General features: G+C 54.2%; 1 protein-coding gene across 1 annotated transcript; it reads right to left on the bottom strand.

Annotated features, from left to right (window-relative positions):
* Positions 1-858: 858 nt before the first annotated feature.
* SLC66A1 (solute carrier family 66 member 1) lies at positions 859-9954 on the bottom strand (the record flags this gene model as incomplete). The annotated part of the gene is made up of 7 exons (XM_079697512.1): positions 859-918; positions 2377-2574; positions 3162-3254; positions 3426-3568; positions 4175-4262; positions 4908-5037; positions 9791-9954. The coding sequence occupies 7 exons, from the start codon at positions 9952-9954 to the stop codon at positions 859-861; spliced, it is 876 nt and encodes a 291-aa protein (XP_079553638.1).
* Between the last annotated feature and the right edge of the window lie 1230 nt (positions 9955-11184).

Here is an 11184-nt window from a genome sequence, read left to right as displayed (position 1 = left end):
AGTGGTAATACTGTCATCCCATTGCACAGATGAGGTAACTGTGGCACAGAGAAGTTGAGATGCAGAACCAAAGTCTGAACCTTAACTATTCCGCTCCTTGCTGAGCACCGCAGAGCAGGGGTCCTGTTGGAGGAGTGTCTTTCTCACTGCTGTGTCCCCACCACCAGGTGTGGAGCCTGTCACAGAGAAGCAGGTTGAAGAAACCAGAGGCCCAAGAGGCTGGGCAGGGGCGGGCCAGCAGACACAGGCCCCTCTGGCTTGGCTCTCCCACGTCCTGACCCCTTAGGCCCCCACCTGGGACCTGTAGGTGGGATCCCGATCCCCATCCATCACTGTGCCCCAGAGCAGCCCAGAGCCCGGCACCTTGGGGAAGGAGCACCAGAACAGGCCTCACTGGGAGTACCGTTTACTAGGCCATCTGCAGTCGACTGTACAGTCCAGGGTGCACCAGGCTGAGCTGGGCTCCTCCCCAGGCGGTTGGGTGGGGGAAGCAGGCAGAATGAGGTAGGTGAGCTGAGGGGTGGCCGTACTGTCTTCTGAGAGGCGAGGCTGCAGCCCCTCCCTTCAGGCTCCAGGGACAGTTGCCTCAGACCCTGGGGGTGAATTCCAAGGCGGGGCGAGCTGGCCCTGGGGGCTGACCTGCTCCTGGAAGAGTCCATCAGTCAGGGCTTCCGGAAGGGTCAGCTCACGAGGTTTCGGAGGTGTTGGGGGTAGGCGGTCGGGCCAGGAGTTCTACGCACCCCCAGCTTCCTCCACGGCCCAGCCCAGGGTCGGCAGCACCGTCACTGCCCATACTTCTCCCTTCCTGAGTGTGGCATCTGCAGGTCCCTGTCATCCTGGGTTTGGCCTGGGTCCTGCTCAGCTGGGGAGGAGTGGCTGGCGCTCTGATGAGGTGGCGGCATCCCTGTATATCAGGAACTGTATGGAGATCCGAAGGAGTCAACGTCAAGGCCAAACGGAGCACAGCCTGGGTTGGACCTGCCCCAGGGTGGCCTGTGGCCCCATCCAGAACTGTAGCCCTCTTCCCTCCCTGCAGCTCGGCCCGGTGGGCAGGGTCAGCCATGGCCTCCTGGCCTCTGCTCTTGCTGCCTTCCCACCCGTCAACCGGCCAAACCCCATTTATCTGCCAAGTCCAGCACTTGGGTCTTCCTCTCCAGGCAGCCTCCCCGGACCCCAGCCCCAGGATCTTGCCCTCCTCTCACCCTACAGCATCCTGGGGGTTTCAGCAAGTGGCAGGGGCCATTTTGGGGCACTAGAGCTTAACTTTCTTCATCTCTCATTGCACCTACCAGGAACTCTGCAAACGTCGAAACAAGGGCCCCGTTTACCTCCTCCCAAAGGAGATGGAAATAATGCCCTGCTCAGCCATCCAGCAAACAAACATTTACTGAGCACTCACTGTGTGCTGGGTCCGGTGCTGCGTATTTCCAGAGCCCTTAGCTTATGTAATTGCCCCATGACCTTGGTGAGACAGCAAGATGAAGACATGGAAGCACAGAGAGGCTAACAGTTTTGCCCTGTGTCACACAGGACTCCGGGGAGCCAGGATTTGAACTCAAGTTTTTCCATCTCTAATTCACGTGTGTGTCTCCACATTGCAGCTTTCCTTCCTCCTGCCTGGATGGGCTGATGTATGCCCTGTTCCCCAGACCCTGTGCACAAGCTGTGCCAGGAACATCCATCCCTTGCCTTGCCTAACTTCTTCAGGGCACAGTTTCAATGGCACTAGCAGAGGCCTCTGCTGAGCCTCTAAACCAGGACAGACAGCCCCCTGGTCACACACTCCTGCAGTTTTTCTCTGTGCTACTCGGTGGCACCACAATGAAGTAATTATTTATGATTACGTGTATCCTGTCTGCCTCCCCACTGAACTGTGAGCTTCTTGAAGGAAGGACCATTCTGTTCTTGCTCACAAATAGATCCGGTACCTAGAGGGGTGCCCAGCACATGGGAGGTTTGACTCTTGGATAGATGGATGGATGGATGGATGGAAGGATGGATAGAAGAATGGATGGATGGATGGATGGATGGAAGGATGGACAGAAGAATGGATGGATAGATGGATGGAAGGGCGGATGGATGGAAGGATGGATGGAAGGATGGATAGAAGGATGGATGGATGGATGGATGGAAGGATGGATGGATGGATGAAGGATGGATGGATGGATGGATGGAAGGATGGATGAAGGATGGATGGATAGGAGGATGGATGGATGATGGATGGATGGATGGAAGGATGGATGGATGGAAGGATGGATAGAAGATGGATGGATGGATGAAGAATGGATGGATGGATGAATGGATGGATGGATGGATGCTGAAGCCACGTGCAGGCGGAGGCTGCTGTGGCCCCCCCGACCCCACCCACCCCCACACCCTGAAGGATACGATGGTGTCGAGCAGCAGGACGCCCAGGCTGCCCACGAGCCAGGGCAGGTGGTGCAGCACATAGCTGCCCTCGCTCTGGCCTACCTCGGGGTTTTTGAGCAGCACGCTCAGCCCATACAGCGTGTTCCCCAGCATCACCAAGGCGAACAGCGAGTAGGAGATCCCCTGGGTCGACTTCCGCAGGAACTGGAAGCGAGGGGTGTAGGGTCAGAAACCTCAAACAGGCCTCTTGTCTCTCTGGACTGTAACTGTCCATGTGTCCGTCTGCCCTGTCACAATGCACATGCTCCGAGCAGACTGCACACGGTGTGACCAGTGTCCGACATGGGCCTGGTGCCCATACCAGCCCTTTCCAGGGCCTGACTCCTCATCCCCGTTCCAACATCATCTCCCGGGCCCCCGTGCCCAGGTCGCAAGAAACCAGGGCTGCACCACCCTGCTCGCCCCAAGGTGCCTGCTCCCCAGCCCTACGCTGACTCCCTGCCCAGCAAGGCTCCCCCATCTCTGGTTCCCCACCTTCTCCTCTGCTCTCAGCCCCTTGCTCTCACCTGACCTCTGACCTCCCCGGGACACATGCAGGTCACATGTACCCCTGGATGGCAGGCATCTCATGCCCATTTCCAGAGGCAGAAACTGAGGCTTGGAGAAGTGGATTACGTCACCCAAGCCAACAGTGAGTGTGGACCAGACCTGCTGCTACTCCCTAACCCAGGAGCCCGAGCTGCCAGCCGGCTCCTCCTCCCTTGGCCCCAGCGCCCCTGCCCACGGCTCACATTGGTGCGGATCTGAGGCAGCCGGGACAGCAGGTACAACATGCTGGACACGGAGCCAATGACGAAGCCAATGATTTCCTGCTGCGTGAAGGGCTGAGAGGGCAGAGCAGAGCACTCAGTGTTCAGTAGGGGGCGGGGTGCAGCTTGAGAGCCCCAACCCCCTCCTAGAGGGCAATTCCCCTGACCTCGTGGTCAGGCAGGGGCGGGCCCTCGGGGTGAGCCAGACCCCCACCCCTGCTCTACCCTCGCGTGCCCACACCTCACCTTATTGCCCGGCTCCACAGACAAGAGCGTCCGCCCCCGGAAGACCTCCCTGGGGGCAGCCACCGAGCCAGCGCTGCTCAGCAGTGGGGTGGTACACGCCACCCCCAAGATGAACAACAGCACAGAATTGATGGGGGCAGACCCTGGACGTGAGGCAGGAGGGAAGCTGAGATTAGGGATCTGAGTGGCGGCAGACAGACTGGGCTTTGAGTCCTGGCCTTGTCCCTCAGTGGCTGTGTGACCTTGGGCAAGTGACCTAACCTCTCTGAGCTTTCATTCCTCATCTGTAGATGGGTATAATGAGAGTACCCTTCTCCTAAGGTTGTAAAGGTAAACCGATGAGGGCAGTGGGGGCAGCAAGGGGATTATGGAGCGTGGAAATGCTGAGACAGCCCCGCCCCCAGGTGCCTGGGTCATTTCTTGTACAGCCTGCCCCTTCTGAATCCTGTGTGCCGTGTCCTTGTCTCCTCAGCTCCAAGCCCAGGGCCCGGCACTGAGGAGCAGCTGAAGCCATGTTTGCTGAAGGAGAGAACTTAAGTGAAGGGGACTCCCTGTGGTCCTGCCCCGATGTGCTCACTGCCCTCTATCTCGGCTCATCAGGGGATCAGGGCCCCAGCTTTCAGATAAGGCCCGAGGAAGCCTTTTTGAGGTTTGGTTTATCACCAGCAATGGGAAACCTTCCTCCTCCCAAGCTTCCAGGCCTCCTGGCTGCCCTCAGGCACCTGACACAGAGGGATCCCCATACTCACACAGAGAGGGGCGTTTCTTAAACTTGTAATGAAAGTACAGCGACAGCATCAGCATGTCCGCTAAGACGTAATACACGGCTGTGTAGGTCTGCAAGAGAAGAGGGGCCCCAGGGCACTGGCTGCAGTCCCCGGCTCGGGGACCACACCCCAGCACCCGGCCAGCTGTGCCCCATTCCAGCTGGGTGACCCTGAGCAAGTTGCTTCACCTCTTGGAGCTTCTGTTTGCTCATCTGGAAAGGAGGGGATCACAGAGCTAGACAGCAGGTAGGCAAGGGCCTGGCAGGTGCCCGCCTGGGCAGACAGAGGAAACGGTGGCTAGCATGACCAGGCGGGACAAAATGGGACTCAGAGGTTAAGTGGAGGCTACCATTTGGCCTGATACAGGGGCAATTTACAGCCCCCCCTTGGGAAGACAATAGATTCCTGATTTTGAGTCCCAGCTCCACGCAGCCACAGAAGAATGGTGGCACCTGGGCCCCCCAAGGGAAAACCTTCCTCCTCCAGGGCCCCATGCCCTGAAAGCTCAGTCAGAATCTTAGCACCTCAGAGGTCAAAGACCCCAGCCATCCTGTGGTTTGATGTGCTCATTTTGTAGATGGGGGAACTGAGGCCCACAGCCCATTGTCACACTGTGCGGCACGCAGAGGGCTCTCTCTATAGCGTGGGGCCCTCGCAAGATGGAAGCCTCTGCAGACTGTCCCTGGCAGCCCACCCAGCCCGGGGACCAGCCTACCTGCAGGGGCAGCTGGTCAGCAAGGAAGGAGCCAATGAGATTGCAGGAGTCTCCGCCGATCCAGCCCAGGAGGAACCACAGGGACAGGGCCTGGTCCATGTTGCCCGTCTTGCAGGCCTTGATGTACTGGCTGTGGCGGAGGAGGGAGACGTGTGCTCAGGGGCCGACGGCTGTGATACCGCGTGGAGGGTAAACATGGGAACAGCCAACACGGAATAGCAGGGCCGGGGCGGCATCTGCACATGGGGTCGCCTGGGAGCCGATCCTTCCCACAGGCGGGATCCTCATGGGCCTTTCTTTGCCCTTTGGGGATTCTTACCAGGGGATCCCTTCCAAGCCAGGAGCTCTATGGGACATGCGTCTTTCCAGAGAGAGCCATTGCATGATAGATTCTCCTCCCCAGCAGTCTCTTGGTGGGGACCTGGGGTCTTTACAGGGTCCTGATGTTTTGTGTCAGACCCTGAGGACCACTTCATAGGGACCCTGGGTTCTCTCTGCTATGGAGGGGGGTGGGGGGTGGTGTTCGGAAGGAAGGAGGATGGTGGTTGCCCCATGGCCCGAGGCCTGGGTGCTGCCCTATCTGCAGGGGAGATGGATGATAATATGGGCCTGTTATCTTCAAAAGGCAACAGAGAAGTCTCGGGCTGTGGCTCCCAGAGCTCTGTTTACAAAGCCATGGGGTCAAGTCTTGATGGGCCTCTTTGGAGACGGAAAAGTCAGGGAACCAGGATTCACACCCAAACCCTGAGGTTCCAGTCTCGCTCTGAGTCATTCCACAATGGCCATCTGCTGCTTACATTTCTCTTTAATCATTTGCATGTATTTAAATTAGTAAAAGGTACCTAAACAGCACCTCACCCCACCTACCACCCAAGACAGAAGCTAGGAAAGCTAGGCCTGGCCCTGGCTCTTCACGGTCATCCTTCCACCTCCATCTCCTGCTGACCCTGCCTCCAGCTCTTCAGGTCTCCCACCCAAGCCTGTGTTCCTTGTTTCCATCCTGCCTCTCAAGGATCTCTCTAAAACCCCTATCTTGCCAAAATCCTTCAAAGCCTCCCACTGCTCTTCAGTAAGGACCCCCATCTTCCTGAGCACATCCTGACAAGGCCCCCAGGTCCCCTGTCCCTCCCCCCACACACACACACACCTCTTCACCAGGACTGCCTTCTCTTCCTCCAAACTCTGCATCAGCAGATGGCTCACCCAGTCCCTCCTCTGTATCTTTCAGGAAATATCAGTTCCTCCTCAGGGCCTTCCTAGAAGGGAGCTCTGCCAGCATTGGTCAGTTCCTCCTGGACTCAAGCTTCCTGAGGGAAGGGACAGTGCCCAGCATGGGCCTGGCCTGGAGAGGCCCTTAAGGTTTACCCCGTGGCCCCACCCTTCTAGGATACTGTGACTTGAAGAGCCTCCATAAATTTCAGGGAAAGTGATTTTGTCACACTCAGGAAAGGCCGAGTCCTAAGGAGAAGCAGAGAGGTGGCTGCCCTCCCTGCCATCACCTGGGGCTTCTCCCAGACCTCTGACACCCCCTCCCTGGTTAATCAGCCAGGCCCAGGCAGGGCTGGCACTATGACCTGGTGGAAAGGGGAAGCCTCAGCCAGTTCCACCAGCTCCTCGTGCTTCTGGGGGAGCTCTCACCCCAAGATGGGGAGTCTCTCCCTCTTGGCCTCCACCCATCAGCCAGACCTGTCTGCTTTGCCTCCTAAGGGCCACCTATCCAATCCCCCAGACATCACTGCTTGCTGGATGCCTTACACAGCCTCCCTGCCTCCAGTCTCTCCCCCGTCCCTCCAGTTCTCCTTCCCTAATAGAAGGTCTATAAAGGCAAGGATGGGGTTGGTTTTGCTTACTTCTGCCACATCTAGTATGGCAGCTGGGACAAGGTGAGTCAGTAAAAATGTCAAGCCCTAGACAGCATGTTGGGACAACCTGATGAGGTAAGGGTAGTCTTTTTTTTTTTTTTTTTGGCCGCTGCACAGCTTGTGGGATCTTAGTTCCCCAACCAGGGATTGAACCTGGGTCCTCAGCAGTGACAGCACAGAGTCCTAACCATAGGACTGCCAGGGAATTCCCAATGGTAGTCTTTTTAACACATGGTACTGGGACAACCGGGTACCGCATGCAAAAGAACGAGGTTGGATCCCTACCTCACACCGTATACAAAATACAACTCAAGCTGAATCAAAGCTCTACATGTAAGAGCTAATTTGTGATACTGTGATTTACAATAAGAAATATATATATTTGGTCTTCTTCCCTGTTCCCTGCACAGAGCTCTCCTAAGAAGGTCCTAAGGGGTGAGAGAGAGAGAAAGAGAGAAAACAAGGTGTCTTTTGTAATGTTAATGAGGTGACTTTTGGAAAGCCCTTAGGTCACCTGAGGATAAGGACCCATAGCCAGGGGAACCAACAGTAAGATTAGAAGGTTGGGATACTTGGTATCACGGGCCCCTGTCCCACCCTCCTCACCCACCTCAGGGGAGGAGAGAGGCTCGAGATTGAGCCCAATCGGTAATGGCCAATGACTGTGTAATAAAGCCTCCATAAAAATCATTTCTCTGAGTTCTGTGAGCTGCTCTAGCAAACTAATCAAACCTGAGGAGGTGTGGGGGGAATCTCCGATCTACAGCTGGAGGTGAGAAGCACAAGTGACAACCTGGACTTGTGACTGGTCTCAGAAGTGGGGAGGAGGGAGCACTCTTGTGGGACTCGTAGGACTGGGCCCCTAACCTGTGGGATCTGAGGCTGTCTCAGGTGTAGATAGTGTAAGAATTGAGTTGATTGCTTGATGGTGTGGCAAAAAAACACATCAGAATTGGTGTCAGACTTGGATAATAAATCTATATAAAACTCTTAGAAGATAAGGGTGAGTCTTTGTTACCTGGATTAAGCTATCGTTTCTAGACATGATATCAAAAGCACAAGTAACAAAAGAAAAAACACATAAACTGGACATCATCAAGGGACTTCCCTGGCGGTCCAGTGGTTAAGACTCCAAGCTCCCATGAAGGGGGCCCGGGTTCAATCCCTACTCAGGGAACTAAGATCCCACATGCTGCACGGAGCGGCCAAAAAAAAAAATTGGACATCAACAAATTTTTGAATTTTTGTGCTTCAAGTGACACCATCGAGAAAGGGAAAAGACAACCCACTGAATTGGAGAAAATATTTGCAAAATATATCTAGAATATATAAAGAACTCTTAAAACTCAACAACAAAAAGACAAATAATCCAATTGAAAAATGGGCAAAGAACCTAAATAGACCTTTTTCCAAAGAGAATATAATTTGGCCAGTAAGCACATGGAAAGCTACTTAATATCACCAGCCAACAAGGAAATGCAAATCAGAACTATGAGATACCACTTCACACCCACTAGGATGGTATAATAAACAAGACAGAAAATAACAAGTGTTGATGGGGATTTAGACAAATTGGAACCTTCATACGCTGCTGGTGGGAATATAAAATGGTGCAACCGCTTTGGAAAACAGTCTGGCAGTTCCTCAGAAGATTATACACAGAGTTACCATGTGACCCGGCAATTCCACCCCTTAGGTATATACCCAAGAGAAGTAAACACACATGTCCCCACTAAAACTTGTACATGAACATACATAGCAGCCTTAATCACACTGGCCAAAAGGTAGAAACCACCCAAATGTCCATCAATGAATGACTGAATAAACAAAATGTATACACATACAACAAACTACTATTCGGATGTAAAAAAGAATGAAGTATTGACACTAGCTACGTATGACGTGGATGAACCTTGAAGATGTTATGCTAAGTGAAAGAAGCCAGTCACAGAAGGCCACATACTGTATGATCCATTGATATGAAATGTCCAAAATAGGCAAATCTACAGACAGAAAGTAGATTGGTGGTTGGGGCCGGGAGATTTAGAGGGAAATGAGGAATGACTCATTTCTTTCTGGGTTTCTTTTTAGAGTGACAAAAATGTTCTAAAACTGATTGCGGCAATGCTTACACAACTCTGTGCATACACTAAAACCTTGGACTTGTACATTTAAATGGGTAACTCAATGGTATATGAATTATCTCTCAATTAAACTGTTATCTTTCTCCCTCAGGAGAAACAGCGTAAGATTTCCTAACAGCGGAGAATGCCCTTACATTACAGGGCCCTGGATGACCTCTTTGACCTCATCTCTCCTCTTTGGCCGCCCCTCTGCCCAGCCATGGGACTGAGCGTACAGTGTGTAAAGGCCATCCTCATAGCAACCCTGTGAGGTAGGGAACAACATTCCCATTTTCCAGATGAGAAAACTGAGGCACAGAGCAGTGAAGGGACTTGCCCAGGTCACAGTGTGTCCGCGTTCCCTAATCACAGCAGTGGCCATGCTGTTTTGTAATCACTGCTTGTCCTCCACCAGACTGTCACAGAACAAAGGCCAAGTTCGATGCACCCCAGCCCTCCCACTCCTCCACCTCCTCTCTGACTAGCTGTGCAATTCACAGCAAGTTAGTTAACCTCTCTGGGTTTCTATTTCCTCGTAAAGTAGCGATACAGATTGTGTCTATTTCACAGGGTGGTTATGAGGATTAAATAGGGTAAAGACATGTCAAGTGCTTAGAAATGAGCTAGGTACACAGTGGGTACTCACTGAACAGGTGTTATTATTATTACCTGTGTGTCAGCATGGTCCAGCACAAGGCGGGGCCTAGAGTGAGGTTTGCTGTAGGGCCCTCCAGGGTGGGTTGGAAGTCAGTGAGTGGGGGTGGGAGAGGGAGCACACTTGGCCTTGAGTCTGGAGAGGCCCAACGCCAGCCAGGGAGCCCCTCTTCGGTGCAGCCCCAGGAGCACTTGCCCCACCCTTGCAACCCAGCCCTGGTCCCACCACCCTGATGCTACTCACGGGAGGGTGGACGTAGCAAAGCAGAGAATGGAGATCAAGCCCAGGCCCACGCTGGCCTTGTCCCAGCCATCCTGGGCACACTCGCCAAACACGTCCCATATCCACTGGCTGGAGCCATTGGGGCAGCTGGAGAAGTTGCTGGAGCCCAGCTTCCTCCAGACCATGGCTTCGGAGGGAGGGAGGGAGGGAGCCGGTGTGCTGAGGCAGGCGACAGCTCTACAGGGAACAAGAGAGGGGCCTTCAGCCTTGGGAGGTCCAGGTCCTAGTCATGGTCCCGCCACTCTAAGCCCATTCCAGCCTTATCACCCAGCATGGACTGAGCCCCTGAACCGGAGAACACGATCAGTACAGAGATCAAAGTAACCACATATACAGGGAGGGCACTGGATGTGTGGTCAGAGACAGGTGCACTCGAAACCCCACTCTGCCTGTTAACGCCTCGACTTTGCGCAAGTGACTCAGCCTTGCTGTGCCTCAGTCTCCTCATCTGCAAGATGGGGCGGTAACAGCGCCTCCCCCATACAGCTGTGAGGGTTCAATGAGTTCATAAATCTAGTGTAGAGAACTGAGCCCTCAAACAATGCCACCTTTGTTCTAACTCTTGAACATTTCGATTGTTTCCAATCTTTTCTTCTTGCAAATCACGCTGCGAGGGTCTGCTGAGATCAGGCCCACTAAGTACATCCTCTCATTTAAAGTACGGCTGTCCTGGGAATCCCCTGGTGGTCCAGTGGTTAGGACTCGGCACTTTCACTGCCGGGGCCTGGGTTCAATCCCTGGTCAGGGAACTAAGATCTTGCAAGCCGCACCACTCGGCCAAAAAAAAAAAAAAAAAAGTATGGCTGTCCCCCAGTACATTGGTCAGATGAGGCAAGTGGTGAAGAAGGAGGAGGTGAGTTGCACACGTGGCTGGGTGTTCAAGCTTGGCGTGCTCAAGCCGCATTCTCCCAGCAGCTCACGTGTGTAGGATGCCTGCTGGCAAAGAGTCTGGAGCCACCACCCCATTCTCACTGCCGACAAAGCCAGGAGCTGGCTGGTTGCAGGGGCAGGCAGCGAAGTCCCCACCTGGTGTCCTAGAGCAGTCACAGCCTGTGTGACAGTCCCAGAGGAGGGAGAGAAAGTGGGGCTGCTGGAGCATCTCTGCTGGGCAGGATCATCACAGCCCCTGATAGTTGAGCACTTTACCAGCTCTGTGCTAAGCACCTTACGTAGGTCTTTCTGCATTTTGCTGCACATCAACTCTATGAAGTGGGGGCTACTGATATGTCCGCGTAGACCCGGGGAGGTGACTTGCCAGGGCCACCCAAGCAGGAAGCACTCGTAGCCACCATGCTTCTGTCCCTGGGAACAGTGGCACCTTCCTGCGGTCTGACAGGGCTGCCCAGGGTCTCATG

Source organism: Hyperoodon ampullatus (assembly GCF_949752795.1).
Source record: "Hyperoodon ampullatus genome assembly, chromosome: 2".
In the NCBI taxonomy this organism is placed as follows: Eukaryota; Metazoa; Chordata; class Mammalia; order Artiodactyla; family Ziphiidae; genus Hyperoodon; species Hyperoodon ampullatus.
The sequence above is the reverse complement of the archived record's forward strand: the minus strand, read 5'-3'. Positions and strand labels throughout refer to the sequence as shown.